The sequence below is a fragment of the Corylus avellana genome, chromosome ca2 (assembly GCF_901000735.1).
Source record: "Corylus avellana chromosome ca2, CavTom2PMs-1.0".
Taxonomy (NCBI): Eukaryota; Viridiplantae; Streptophyta; class Magnoliopsida; order Fagales; family Betulaceae; genus Corylus; species Corylus avellana.
The window spans coordinates 36,193,813-36,209,806 of NC_081542.1; the positions used below are offsets into that span (position 1 = coordinate 36,193,813).

At 32.6% G+C, this 15,994-nt stretch overlaps 2 protein-coding genes across 2 annotated transcripts; both read left to right on the forward strand.

Moving 5' to 3' along the window:
• Positions 1–2,094: 2,094 nt before the first annotated feature.
• Positions 2,095–3,081, forward strand: LOC132169676 (ankyrin repeat-containing protein ITN1-like). Its single transcript, XM_059580670.1, has 2 exons — positions 2,095–2,382; positions 2,467–3,081. The coding sequence occupies exons 1-2, from the start codon at positions 2,095–2,097 to the stop codon at positions 3,079–3,081; spliced, it is 903 nt and encodes a 300-aa protein (XP_059436653.1).
• Positions 3,082–9,965: 6,884 nt separating this feature from the next.
• Positions 9,966–15,387, forward strand: LOC132171810 (receptor kinase-like protein Xa21). Its single transcript, XM_059583214.1, has 4 exons — positions 9,966–10,545; positions 11,334–11,405; positions 12,269–14,266; positions 14,937–15,387. The coding sequence occupies exons 1-4, from the start codon at positions 9,987–9,989 to the stop codon at positions 15,281–15,283; spliced, it is 2,976 nt and encodes a 991-aa protein (XP_059439197.1). The 5' UTR covers positions 9,966–9,986; the 3' UTR covers positions 15,284–15,387.
• Positions 15,388–15,994: the final 607 nt, after the last annotated feature.

Below are 15,994 nucleotides of genomic sequence, written 5' to 3' on the forward strand. Positions count from 1 at the left end.
ATTGCGAATGCCATGAGTCATGATAATTTCTCTTTGTGGCATAAAAAGATTTGAATTTAAGACATAATTCTTTTGCACATTTTGTTTTTACATCACAAGCACAATCTCATCTCATCACATCATATTCCCATTTTACCACGTCATCATACTCATATATTAACCCTCATATGGAGACTCATATATTAACCCTCGTACGATAGAAGTGATCGATCTTACAATACTGGAACCTCATCATGGGTGATATGTAACTAAAGAAATTTATAATCAAATGGAAAAATAAAATAATAGCGGAATTTAAATAAAAGAGACACAAAGATTTTAACGTGGTTCGGTCAACGACCTACATCCACAGATAAAGCCCAAAGGGCTACATTAAGCTCTTATTGAATGGATTGTTTACAATACATAATGCTCTATTTATAGAGCTTATACATAAATGTAATCTTAATCAAATCCCCTAATTTAGAGTGATCAAATTATAATCAAACCCCTAAATTAGGCTAATCAAATCTTCATCAATCATAATCAAATCCCTAACTTTAGGGTCATTCAAATATACTCTAACATCCTCCCTCAAACTCAAGGTGGAAGATCCTGAAACCTTGAATTTGACTATTTTTTTTTTTTTTTTTTTTTGAGATAGCAAAACAATACAAAAAAGGGTCATCTATAGACCAAAAAGGAGAGCCAATTTTAGGCTAAAATGAGAGCCAACTGTGGGCTGGACCTGGGTTTTAAACAATACCACATAGCCATATAAAAGGAGAGCTAACTTTGGAATGAAGTGAGAGCCAACTATGGGCTGAAATGGCCTGGGTTTTAAACAATACCACAAAGCCGAGCAAAATAGGCCAACTATGGGCCAATGGATGGGCAACTTGGCCTTTTTTTTTTTTTTTTTTTTTTTGGTTTTGTTTTCTCTCACGCATTGCATCAGCAACATACTTTTTTTTTTTTTTTTTTGATATACAATAATAGAATGAACAATCTTCTACCAAATCAATTAATAAAAATTCACCCAATTGCCCCATCGATTTGTGGATGCTCTTTGAATCCCTCATTGCCTTCAAGATGTCGATCTTTGCAAAAAATTCTCACTTGAAAATTTGTGAGCACCGCAAGAGAAGAATCATGATAGGCAAAAAGAAATGAAATCCACAGCATAGTTAGGATCGAATTTTGGCGTTAGCCAACAGCTCTGATACCATGAAGAAATTTATAATCAAATGGAAAAATAAAATAATAGCGGAATTTAAATAAAAGAGACACAAAGATTTTAACGTGGTTCGGTCAACGACCTACATCCACAGATAAAGCCTAAAGGGCTACATTAAGCTCTTATTGAATGGATTGTTTACAATACATAATGCTCTATTTATAGAGCTTACACATAAATGTAATCTTAATAAAATCCCTTAATTTAGGGTGATCAAATCATAATCAAACCCCTAAATTAGGCTAATCTAATCTTCATCAATCATAATCAAATCCCTAACTTTAGGGTCATTCAAATATACTCTAACAGTAACATAGCTATACACAACATATCATAAAATACTGGTACATGAAGTACCATAAGTTATCGCTACACAAAGTAGGTTTATTTGTTTACCATAATTAAGTACCGTAAATGGGTTTATTTGCTTATCATAGGTATCATTTGTGACATTTTTTAAAATCGAGGTGGCTATTTGATTCTGGTATAAAGCATAGGTACTGAAAATGCATTTAACCCTACATTGAAACTGAAACTTTGCATTAGAGGATGAATTGAAGCAATTCAAAGTTTGTGAAAATGAAAGTAGAGCAGTAGACTAGGGAAGAAATTAAGAGTGGTTTATCCATTATTTTTTTTGCTTTTAATGCTTTCATTATGTGAAGATTTTTTTTTTTCTCAATTTCTCTTTGTTAAAGGTAATTTTTGTAGTGACTTAAATCCTGCTTCCAGACTTCAAAAGCTTCTACAGGGAAGCTTCGACGCCAAAAGTGCCTCACGAATTACTTGAAAGCCTTTGGGAGCAAATTCTGGAGCGACCAAATGATGAAATTTCAAAACTAATAACGAAGCCTTCAGTAATACTTTTCGATGCTGCAATGTCGGGAAATGTAGAGTTTTTAGCTGTACTTCTTCGCAAGTATCCTGATCTATTATGGGAAGTTGATGAAAAAGGTAGAAGTGTATTTCATGTCGCAGTTGTGCATCGGCAAGAACATATATTTAATTTGATATATAACATAGGAACCATGAAAGATTACATAGTAGGAAATGATGACAAGGATGGTAACAACATGTTCCACTTAGCTGGAATGTTGCCACATGTCGAAAGACTTGGAGCACCACGTGCAAATCTTCAGATGCAACGAGAGCTATTGTGGTTTAAGGTATTCCATTTTTTATTTACAATGGCATGTAGCTTTATCTTATATCTATTATGTAATGTAACTTTGTTATTCCTATCATTATAGGAAGTGGAAAAGATTGTTCGACCTTCGCAGAGGTATATGAAAAATTCAGAAGGGAAGACACCAAGAGAAATATTCATTGAGACACATGAACGTTTACTTAAAGGTGGGAAAGAAGACATGAAGGAGACATCCAATTCATGCATGCTTGTAGCAACTCTCATTTCTACCGTGGTGTTTGCTGCAGCCCTCACTGTACCTGGTGCCAGCAGTAATATAACAAACACTCCATTTTTCAGTAAAGACCAGTGGTTTATGATTTTTATCCTCTCAAATGCAGTCTCACTCTTCACTTCGGCAGCTTCAATAGTCTTGCTGCTCTCCCTTCTTACTTCAAGCTACTCAGAAAGTGAGTTTGTCACGTCATTGCATGCAAGGTTGATGTTCGGGCTCCCAACACTCTTCTTTGCCATAACAACCATGGTCTTGGCCTTTATTGCTGCCATCTTTCTAATCTTTGACTACAAATTTGTTTGGGTTCCATATCTTCTTGCCTCACTAGCCAGTGCCCCTGTGATTTTGTTTATTGTGTTACATTTTAATCTTTGGGCTGACCTGATCCGCTCCTACTACTGGTCAAAGTTTTTATTCCAGCGGAGCAAGTACAAAATTTTCTAGAGAGAATTTTAGTTGTATAGTTTGTGTTTTCAACACTAATTTGTATGTTAATGATTCTGAATTACAATCCTAATAGTTAATTGTACGCAGCAATATGAATGGTTCACATTACATTTGTTTCCTCTATATCCAACTAGACCAATAAAATCATGAATTTGTTTTTTTAATCAGATTGTTCATGAAGTTCTAGAAATAAACTTATATGGGAAAGTTTTTGCTCTTGATCTTTGATTTTGAAAATCAAGAACTTTGATATAGGAAATTGGAGTACCTGTAACCTGTACGTCAAATTACCACTCAGATGCCATGTTAGAGGCTACATTTTCAAAGGTTTAAAACTAATATAAGTTGTTGCAGTATTTTCAACCTTTTGTTTGTCTTTTTGCATTCCTCTCACTACAAAAAACAAAAAAAAACAAAAAAAAAAAGCCAAAAAAGCCAAAATAGTGACACGTGGAATGTGACGGTTTTAGCTTAAAAACGTCACTATTGATGTAGTGACGTTTGCATGGAGACATTTTCAAAATGCCTTTAAACATAGTGACTTGATTCAAAATTTGAGACGTTTCAACAGTAAAAATGTCGCTACAATAAAACACTGCATTTTAGTGACGTTTTCCGAAAACATCATTATCCCAAATGTCACAAATTGGTTTTTTTGTTTTTTTTTTGTTTTTTTGTTGAGTGTGCTTGGAAAGTAGTGAAGAAACTCATAATAGAATGGAAACTAAATACAAAATAATAAATAGAGAAAATGGAGATAAAGAATAACAAAGTGAGAAATTGGAAATAAGGATTTATGGATGGTTCAGTCTTAGATACCTATACCCACCACTATGAAATATCTTGCTCTTATTTCTTTATTAGGTTTACAATACAAAAGACTTCTATTTATTGAAGAATTTGGATAGGTAAGGATAAAGCTAAGTATGATATATAATCAATTACCATCAAAATTATCCTATAAAGAATAAGAGCATCTCCAGCAGTGTAGTTAAAAATGAGATATTAGCTACATTTAGCTATTTTTGTCTTTTTTTTTTGCTCCAGCAGAATAGCTTCATATTAGTTATTATACCTTAACTGCTACAGTAAATACTTCATATTGATATTCATTGTAGCACACTAGATTGTTGAATATAATATTATTCCCACATGCATTATTTTCTCTCTATTCTCCCTCCCTCAACGTTTCTCTCTCTCTTCTCTCTTCTCTCCCTCCCTCAACATTTCTCTCCCTTCTCTCTTCTCTGTTCATAAATTTATGATACAAATTCAAGTCTTTTGAATCACTAAAAACTCACCAAAAAAATTGAATAGTATGCATATAATTGACAAACTAAAAATGAAAAAATAAAAATAGCACACAAGTATGCTACATAAATCAATTCTATTGCAATTTACAAGATGATGCAAAAGCGATCGCGGATCCAAAAAAAAAGATTAAAAAATAATATTTAAAAAAAATAGATAATGAAATAAAGAATCTGTTGGACTTGGCATTAAAAAATAAGTAGCTAAAATAGAGAATTGTGTTTTTTTACTGGATAGAATACCTCTTACTGCTGGAGATGCTCTTATAGAACCATATCTTATATTTTAGCATTCCCTCAAATTGAAGATGAAAGATTTTTAAAGCTTGGGTTTAAATTAAAAAAAAACAAAACAAAACAAAACAAAAACAAAACAAAACAAAACAAAAAAAGTGTACTTTTTTTTTGTGATGATTACAGGTGGCTAGTATGATACCATAAAGAAACTCGTATTATAATGGAAATTAAATACAAAAGCTGAATAAAAAACAAAATTGAAGATGAGGATTTTCAGGTTGGTAGTTTGGTATTAAACACCTACATCTACCACTAAAGAAGAACCCAAAAGACTAGAGGTGAAAAGGGGGGTTAGTATTTTAGGTTTTTTCAAAACCATAAACCGTTAACCGTTAACCACTAACTGCCTATATATATACATATATATGCTTGAAACAATGTCATTTTTTAGTTTAAAATTTTAAATATATATAAAAATGTATAAAAATTTAGAAATGATGTCATATGTAATATGATATTATCGTATTACCATAGAAATGACATTGTTTCGGTTTTTTTTTTTTTTTTTGGAAAAAAGAAAAATTAAGTTTTTCTTTTAGAAAGCAGCTAGCAGTTATTAGAGTTACTAATCGCTAACTGCCGATTAACCGCCTAAGCGGTTAGCAGAGGTAATTAGTGAATTTTACTAACCGCTAATAACCATTAACCACTAACCGTCTTTTCACCCGGTTCAAAAGACTACATAAAAAAATGTTCATGGATGTTTGCTTGGTGCCGGTATTTGAAATAAACCAATAACAGCCTAATTTATTACTAAAATTAAAACTAATTTAGTACTATCATTTCATTAAATAAAATGGGAGCAAAGCAAATATCCATTTATCAATGGGACCAAAATAGGAGGCCCCTCATGGAAACGATTTTCTTTGTTTATCTATAATTGGTTAAACTCTTTTTATTTTTTATTTATTTATTTATTATTAAAGAAAAAACATTGGTAATACATTTCTCTAATAAAAAAATAGATGATAATTTAACAATTATTATGTCGGTCCCATCATCATCCTCTCCACCCACAAAGTAATATGTTACCCTTTTTTTTTTTTTTTTTTTTTTGTGAAATATATGGTTCACGTGTTGCATGGTCCATGCAACTTGTCCTATCCTCTTCTAGAAATTTTCCCCCCAAAAAAAATAAAGAAATGCTGAAATTTAATAAAAACTCAACATTTTATCTATAAAAATTTATGTGGTAGGTTGCCATATTATATTTTTGGTGGAGGAAAAAAGACAACAAAAAAAAAATGATATGACATCTTGCCACATAGACTTTTATAGGCAAAATATAAAATTTTTATTAGATTCTAGTATATCTCTCGTCATTGCTTGTTCAAAAATTCACTTTCGCTTTGTTGAAAAATAGAAAAAGTCGAGCCATACAACAACCATGAATGATCATAGAATATGTGAGGGACCATACTCTCAATATTTTTAGTCAAGATTCGAGTCTATCAACTGATCTAAGACTTAATAATTAGGTAGCGGAATTTACACGTGCTAACTTTGTTAAAGCAACGACTATAATTGAACTGAATTGATGAGTCAAGTCATGTATCAAAAATTTAAAATTAATTGGAAAAATTTCACAAACCCCAATGAGCTTCTACGTACACTCCTACCCTCCAAAAGTTTAAAAATTCTTATCAAATTTTTAATTTCTTTCAATTATCTTATTCCGTTAGAATTTTTCGTTAAATCTTGTCAAAATTTTCAAAATACTATTTTTTTTATTACATAAAAATAAAATAAAATATTTTAAAGATTCAGGGGGTTTATTATTATTATTTTTTTAAAAAAAAAAATCTTTGCAATTATTTTTATTAAAAAAATGGATATTTTGAAAATTTTGACAAAATTTAACAAAAAAATCCTAACAGAATGGGATAATTGAAAGAAATTGAAAGTTCTACACCTTTAATTGAGAATTTTTAAACTTTGAGGATTAGTGTCAAAACAAGTACAAGTTCATAAAGGTTTTATGAAGTTTTCTCAAATTAGTTTGTTGTATTTTATTTTGAGTATGACCCAAGTTCAAACTCTTCACAATACTAAATTATATATTGAAGGTTGGTTTATTTTATTTTCAAACAACCATAAACTTGTTTGCAAGTTGTATGAGTAGTGCATATTCTTTATTCATGCACAATAAATGTCATCATTGAAAATTTTATACGTTTTTTTTTCCTTGCAAATTCGGGCTAATCATAGTAAACTTAATTTTTATTAAGATTATATTGTTAGAGTCCATTACATAAACTAATAGTACGTTATTTATGAACTTAAAAAATTTATATTCACCAACCTTGTAATATTTATAATATAATTATTGGATTATCTATATTATATCTCTTGACATCATTTATAAATTTAGACAATTCAGTCTCAAGCCCAAAAACTCTCAAGCATTTTTTGGGGTAGTCCGCCACAACTAAAAAAGAGATGAAGTGGTCGGGTTACTCTCGAACAATTTTGAGAGTCGTCGACAACCCTCAAGCCAACCACCTCCATCGGATGTTTTAGAATGACCAAACCATTACACCCCAATTAGTTGTACTCCTCTCAAACCTTTTATTTTTTTTATTTTTTTAAGAATTGATGATGTGTTTAAATCTTAGGTGTTTAAATACTATAAACGATTGAGATTTGAGGAATTGCAAGTTGTTGTAGTATCCTGAGGATTACAAAAGAAATAAACGGAGAAAACATGGAGATAAAGTTGAATTTGATTGAAGTCGACGTCTTAGTCAATACTTTAATAATTAACTTCAATTATCTTCTCAGAAAAAGAAGATAGACAAATGTGTGACGTAGACTCTTGAATTATCCAATGGATAGGGATAGGAGAAAACTATTAGGGCTTGTTTGGTAAACAACAATGGCTTTACAATGTATTGTTCATGATTGGTGAGAAAAAAAAATGAGTGTAATAATTAGTATAAAAAAAAGTGAAAAAGTTGTATTAAAAAGTAAAAAAATTTTGTTTTATAGTGATTTTTTTATTTAAATAGTAGTAAAAAATGAATGATGTGATATAAAAAGTGAAAATATTTTGATGTTGATTTTTAAAAAAATGAGATGAATAATGTGAGGGAATGTGATATTGTTTAACAAACAACACCTTAATCTCATTCCAATGGATTGGGATAAAATAAATAGGGAAATGTTATATATAATATACCTTTCAGTTTAACGGTAATTTTCGCTATCACATAAGATAATATATACAATTGGAAGTGCATGCACGATTATTTTTATCAAATTTTTTTATTTTTTATTTAAAATATTATTTATTTATCTACTAAGAGAAAGAACAAGATTGGTTTTTTATTTTTTATTTTATTTTATTTTATTAGGTAGATTATATTGAGCTACAGCTCTCACATAGGCTAGTCGGATGTGGGCTTTTTTGGTAAAATGGCTCAACGAAATTGCCAAGAATCAAAGATTGCTCTAACCCATATGAACATTTGAATAAATAAAGAAAAATAATTATGATAAATGTATTCACTCCCTCTTCGTTCTGTTGACAAACCCTAGATTTTCAATGTTTGTAATTAATCACATGTTCTAGGCTATCCAATTGTTATAACTTATAATCTAACATTTTTCATTTCCCCTTTGTTAAGTTGATCAACGGAGATTTGGTCACATGCCACCGGAGTACTCAAGTTACAATTAAACATCTTTGTTCTTTCATTTGCCATTTCCCATTCGATGGGGGATCAGTGAGTGGATCACCGGAGATGAGGGAACAAGTTACTCTTACAGAGTCCGCAAATCAAGAATGTAGCGTTGTTGTAAGAGAATAGCTTCCATGCGGAAGAGTGGCAATCCCTTAGAGCGCTAGTAGCAGCTTTTCTTTAATTTTCCTTAAGTTTAGAACATAAAACTACTTTTTGTTCTCCTATAAAAATATATTTCATAGTAGATTTTTTTATCTTTCCCTTTCCCTATACCATTAACATTTTTTTTTTAGGGTTTGTTAAATGTAGAGAATTTGATGTGAGTAAGTTTTTGTGGTTTTTTTTTTAAATTTTTTTCTAAATATAAGAAAGAGAATAACATATATAGGACATTTATTACTAGTGCTCTTAAGAAAAAAAACCAACGATGAAGTTGTTATCAACATAAATGAGAACAAAAGTAGTGTACTGAGGAGTTTGACAGATGAACAAGAAAGAGTCGGAGGGAGAGCCAACAAAGCAATAACTGAGGCGAGACGCGAGAGTGCCAAGCGTGAGGTTGTTAGAACTTAGGAGCCTAGCCATTGGTGTTGCCTGATCACTTTGTCTTGTTGCGAATGTTGCCTTGTTGAGGAATTGACCGTTGCTTGAGTTTCCATGACGGAAGTTTGTCCTTGTTCATTGTGTTTCTTCTTTAAGGGCCCCTTTCCCCCTTTGTCCACATGTTTGTTAAGTTTTCTTGCCTGTTTTACTTTTTTTTTAAATAATAATAATAATAATTAAGGAAAACTTTATAAAACTCTCCTAAACTTCTACTAACACTACTCACCAAAATTTAAAAATTCTCAATTAAGGGTATCAAACTTTCAATTTCTTCAATCACCTTACTTTTCGTTAAATTTATTCAAAATTTTCAAAATACCTGTAAAGAGTTAGGCATTTATTTTTTTTATAAACAAAAACATATTTGCAATACTTTTTATTTAAAAAAAAAAAGTAATATTTTAAAATTTTGACAAGATTTAACTGAAAATCGTAACAAAAATAAATAATTGAAAAAAAAAAAAAAGTTTGAAAGCCTTAACTAAGAGTTTTTAACTCCAAGAAAGTAATTTCAAAAGAGAATTTTCTGATTTTTTTTTTTTTTTTTAAAAAAAAAAACTAAACATTTTCATGGAATCATAAAAAAAAAACTATATAATTTTCCAAAAAAAACTTATATGATAAGACTTCTCTAGGCAATGTAGTTTTATGAATTGATCCCACCAAAAACAGTATGCTCTTCGCTGTTCTAACTTCTAATCATCATCTGTCATTTTTAGGTGGACCATAAAAGTTAAAAAAGCCAAAGAAAGAAAAAGTAGTGGGCAATTATGTCACAACATGTTATTATTTTAATTTTAGAATCCTTTCCTATTGAGATAAGTTAATTCGAGGTTGATAGTCCTCCCCCCCACCACCCCCCACCACCTTCTGTTTTTTTTTCTTCGTTCCTTTTTTTCTTGTTGACATGTCAGCAAAATTACTTGTTTAATTGCTCCATAATCCATTCATATATAATATATACATCCCCCACCCATAGTTAATTCCTCTCAACCTCCAAGAAGAACCCATGGAGATTTCTGCCTCCCTCATCTATTTTATGTTGTACTTGTTGGTGATGCTCCACTGTTATCTGGCTGCAGCAGTGAGAACCAACATCACCACAGACCAATCCGCTCTTCTTGTCCTCAAAGCCCACATCACCGATGACCCGAAGAAAATCCTGGCAACCAACTGGTCGTCTGCAGCCGGCTCCGCCTGCAACTGGGTTGGGATCACCTGCGACACAAACCACCACAGAGTAACAGCCTTGAATCTCTCTTACATGGGTCTTAACGGAACCATTCCTCCACACCTGGGAAACCTCTCATTCCTGACACATTTATCCTTCAGAGCCAACCGTTTCCATGGCTCCCTGCCCGCCGAGTTGGCTTCTTTACGTGGGTTGCAAGTCATCAGCTTTGGAGAGAACAATCTCGATGGAGAGATACCATCATGGCTTGGGTTGTTGCCTAAGCTTGAAGAGTTGTATCTTTGTTGCAACAGTTTCAGGGGAACCATTCCGCCATCTCTGTTCAACACTTCGTCGGAACTGCGAATAATCAATCTCGGTCACAACATGCTTACAGGTTCCACGCCCCATCCACCCATCTACAGAAACTTCACTTTTTCATTGCATTTATAATTATCTAGTGTCAGAATTCCCAAAATATCCCTATACTTTTTAGGAAAAAAAGAAAAAAAAAAATTGTAGGAATTTAGGCGTTAGTTAAGATTTATCGAAATTTGCAAAAATACACATGTTTGAATCTTTGAAATATATATATTAAAAAATAGATATACTAAATTGAGAGTTTTTGAAGTTTATGAAAGTAATTGCAAAAGCAGTGACAATATAAAGAGGTTGAGTGAAGTTTTCTCAAAGTTTATTTATCAAGTTGTTGGACCATCCAAGATTGGTTCAATGGTGTAAGAAAATTCTCAAAGTAGTTAGGTATACACTTATGGCATAGGTTTGAATTCCGTAATGAGAATCTTCATGCATGATATGTGTAAATCACCTTAATTTCTATTGATGCTTTGGATGGGCTAAGTCAGGTTATGACTCAGTCGAACTTGAGAGAATACCTACAGTTCCCACCATCTAGACCCATCATGTACGGCTTCCAACGGATAGACGCTACTATGGTCTTCTCCACCTACCCTTTTAGTTAGGAAAAAAAAAAAAGAAAAAAGTTGTTAGTAGTAGCTGAATTATATGTTTAATTTTATTTTTTGTAATTTTTTATTGAGATGATTAATAAAAAAGAAATTATAAATTTCATCACATTAATTTTCTTAACTTGACAATCCTTCACTAAAATGGCATGGACAGATTTAATTCATGGTTTACCATAAATTGTTGAAATATTTGCAGGATGGATACCACCAAGTTTAAGCAACTGCACTTCACTGAAGGAAATTAATTTGTTTGAAAACAACTTGACAGGTACGACCGTAACCCACTTCATCAGTTTAAATACTACTTCCCTCTTTGCCTAAACAATGATGGAAATCCTCAAAATGTAGCTCTACCACTACCAGGATGGTGTATATATATATCAAAAGAGTTTAATAATATTGTGGCAGCATGACACATCATAAACAATAGAATTGTGACACATGTCTTATTAAAATCAGTATTACACTAACGAAATATGTTAAGTTAGTAGACAAAATTTGACTGTAAGAAGTAAATTATTTTTTTGGTATACCTCTGAGTTCATTTTGATACCATAGGAAGGTGAATGTAAATCAAGTAAACCATAGAGATTGATGTTGCATTTTTTTCCTAAAATCATTGTTTGTTGTTGGAACAAGTAGCTCATATTCTCTCAGGCATAGAGAGTAATACTGAAATACTAGTATGGTTGATTGAGTAGTCGGAGTGAATGGAGCGTAAGCATTGTCGAACCATATAAATCTATGTCTCGATTTTCTTTTACTCTCTCTTTTAGATTTTGTCTTATTCATCATTGTTGTGCACGGTGACAACATTTGTTAATATGAGTATATTAATACATATGTTGCGAATAAAACTTGATATTTATAGTTTAATATGATTGAATGAAAATATAATGATTTTTTGTTTAGTTTTTGTAGGAGCGAAATTTTGAAAAATGTTTTCAATTGAAATCATTCTCCCGAAAAATGAATTCAGCTGGAAACATTTTCCAACTTACGCTGAAACAAATGGAGCTAACTTAAAACATTTGCCAGCAGAATAGATTTTACACCGAAACAAACACATATAAAAATATATGAAATATTGTAGTAGTTAAATAAGGTATGCATTCGTTGTAATTGTGGCAGGTGAAGTACCCTCTGATATTGGGAATCTCCCAAATTTGGTGAAATTGGATATCAACAACAACAGCTTAACTGGTGTCATCCCATACTCAATCTTCAATCACTCAACCATTAGAGTCATTTCTCTATATTTGAACTTTCTCTCAGGCCATCTTCCATCAGGCATAGGCAACTGGGTTCCAAATCTTGAGGTGCTTTACCTATGGGGCAATGAAATAGATGGAATAATCCCAAGCTCTATCTCAAATGCTTCCAAGCTCATTAAACTGGAGCTGGAGGAAAACTATTTCTCTGGCTCTATTCCTCATACCCTTGCCAATTTAAGGCATCTGGAGGTTCTCAACTTGGCCGGCAATTTGTTGACCAGAGAATCTGCAACTCTAGAATTGAGTTTTCTTTCATCTTTGACAAATTGCAGAAAGTTGACAAGGCTGATGCTTGCAGATAATCAACAACTGAATGGTACCCTTCCAATTTCCATAGGAAATTTCTCTGGATCCCTTCAGTACTTTTCAGCATTTGGCTGCAACATCAAGGGCACCATCCCAAAACAGATTGGTAATTTAAGCAACTTGCTAGTTCTGGCTCTACAAAACAATGAATTGGGTGGAGCTATTCCAAGTACAGTAAGGGGAATGAGAAACCTCCAAGGTTTGTGTCTTCAGGGCAATAGGCTGCAAGGATCCATCCCAGATGTTATCTGTGATCTAAGTAATTTGGGTGAATTGTTTTTAAGTGGCAATGAGCTCTATGGATCATTACCAACATGCTGGAAAAGTCTTACTTCACTTCGAAAACTTTTCTTAGATGCCAACCATTTGACTTCCAAGATACCCCCATCCTTGTGGAGCCTTGGAGATCTTATGCAAGTAAACTTGTCTTTGAATTCTCTAAGTGGCCCTCTGCCTTCAGATATTGGAAATTTGAAGGTTGTAACACTTTTAGACTTGTCATGGAATCAATTATCAGGACAAATCCCTGCTGCCATTGGAGGCCTGCAAAATTTGGAAAGGCTCTCCTTAGCACATAACAAATTTCAAGGTCATATTCCTCAGTCATTTGGTCAGTCAATAAGCATGCAAGTGTTGGATCTATCCCATAACAATTTGTCAGGGGTGATTCCAGAGTCCCTAGAAAAACTCCATTGTCTCAAACACTTGGATGTGTCTTTCAACAGATTAGGTGGTGAAATTCCATCTGGAATGGATATTGCTATCTTCTCAGCTCAATCATTCATGGGGAATGAAGGGTTATGTGGTCCACCCCAATTTAAAGTTCCACCCTGCCAAGTTGTTGGACAGTCAAAGGCACACACTTCAGTTAAGCTTGCATATATTCTACCTGCTGTGATAGCAGCAATACTTGTGCTAATTCTCATACTTTTTCTGATAATAACCCTAAAAAGGAATGCAAAATCAGCAAGTCAAGAAGCTCCAACTCTAGCAACATGGAGAAGAATTTCATACCTAGAGCTTGAAAGGGCAACAGATAGATTTAGTGAAAGTAATTTGGTTGGGAAAGGGAGCTTTGGGTCTGTGTACAGAGGAACACTTTCAGATGGGATGAGTGTTGCAGTAAAGGTCTTTAATCTAGATATTCAAGGATCATTCAAGAGTTTTGATGCAGAATGCAAAGTATTACGCAGAATCCGTCACCGGAATCTTGTCAAAATCATCAGTTGTTGCAGCAACAACGATTTTAAAGCCTTAGTGTTAGAGTATATGCCGAATGGGAGTCTCAACAAGTGGCTGTATTCTCATACCTACTCCTTGGATATCCTACATAGAATGAACATAATGATAGATGTTGCATCATCATTGGAGTATCTCCATCATGGTTCTCATGTACCTGTTGTTCATTGTGATTTGAAACCCAGCAACATTCTCCTCAATGATGATATGATTGCGCATGTTGGTGACTTTGGGATTTCCAAACTCTTGGGTGATGGAGATTCTATGACCCAAACCATGACACTTGCCACTATTGGTTATATCGCACCAGGTAATGTTTCTTCACAACTAACGATAAGGAAAACTTCACTTAATCTCCTTGAATTTCTATTAATTTTGCAATGTTTCCTTTAAGTTCAAAAACTCTCAATTTAGTGTATTAAATTTTCAATTTTTTGCAATTTTACCCCTCTCATTAGGGTTTGGGGTTAAACCAAATAGTAAAAATGATAAAATGACCATTATACCCTTATTAAATTTATAAAATTACCCTTAAATTACAATTACATTTAAAGAATGGTATTTTAGAGATTTCAACAGCCTCTGTTGGGATTTAACAGAAATTCCAAAATGGATGGGTGAGATTCAAATTGTTTTAAAGTTCGATATACTAAATTGAGAGTTTTTGAACTTCGGGGGGACGTTGCAAAAGTGACAGAAGTTCACGTAATTTAAATGAAGTTTTCCTTAACATTTAATTTGGAGTTTCATAGAATCACTCATAATGCATACCGACTTCATGTGAGACTAGGGTGTTACAATATCGCCCTTAAATCTCTAATGTCCTTGTTAGAACCACATCATGTAGAAAGTTTCTTTGATACAATTTATAAAATGACCAAATACTTCTAAATTTTAAATTGATAGAAAATTATAAATTTAATCATTTAATTAATATTTAACATTTATCTTTTAGCACTAAATTTTAATCAAACCTGCAGAGTATGGATCACAAGGGATCATTTCCACAAGCGGCGATGTTTACAGTTACGGTATTTTGTTGATGGAAACTTTCACAGGAAAGAAGCCCACCGATGAAATGTTTAGCGGAGAAATGAGCCTAAAACGCTGGGTAAAAGAGTCGTTGCCACATGCAGTAATTAAAGTTGTAGATGGTAACTTACTACAGAAAAACGATCGGCGTTTTGATGCTAAGCAGGATTGCATATTTTCCATTATGAGACTGGCCATGGATTGCTCAGCAGAGGCACCGGAACAGAGGATGCAAATGAGAGATGTCGTAAAAACACTCAAAAACATCAAAATGAAGTTTGTTGATGGGGATTGACAACATGAAAATTTGTCTTTGGTTTTGTGTTAGGCCCTCAGCAGACCATTAAGGATGTTTGAGTGCTTTAGTACTTGTGAATTAATCAAAGATTACTTGTGAAACAAAAAAAAAGAAAGAAAGTGTAATCAACCTTCATCAAAGATTAAGTTGTTCAAAAAGTTTTTTGTGGCTAGAATGAGTCAACCAATGTTGTACTAAATAGTATTCCTTAGGTAAATAATTCTCACTATATGCAGGATTGAGATCCTCTCCAACTAAGGAGAAATTTGAGATTCTCGAATTGTTAATTGCAGTCCTTTATTTTAATTTAATAGTCTATAAAATGCTAGCTGCTTTTATATAACCGAAGTATTAAATGCTGACTTTTGTTTTATTGAGATTTAAATGATTTTATAGACCATTAAATTTAAAATAAACGGTCATCATTAACAATTGAAAAATCTCTAATTTCTCCCAAATTAGAGGAGATCCGAATCCCTATATACATACTCAAGTTAATCTTCCTTAAAGTTGATGAAGAAGAACTCATTATTACACAAAGAGAAATGATTTAGTGTAGTAAAAAAATTATTTTTTGTTCATAAAAGTTTTAGATGGCAAAATATCAAAAACTCTATCTATAGTTACTATAGTTCTACCCATTGATAGGCCTGTAATTTCTTGTCACTTAAGAGATTTTTTTGTGTTAAATAATACAGTAAAATAAAA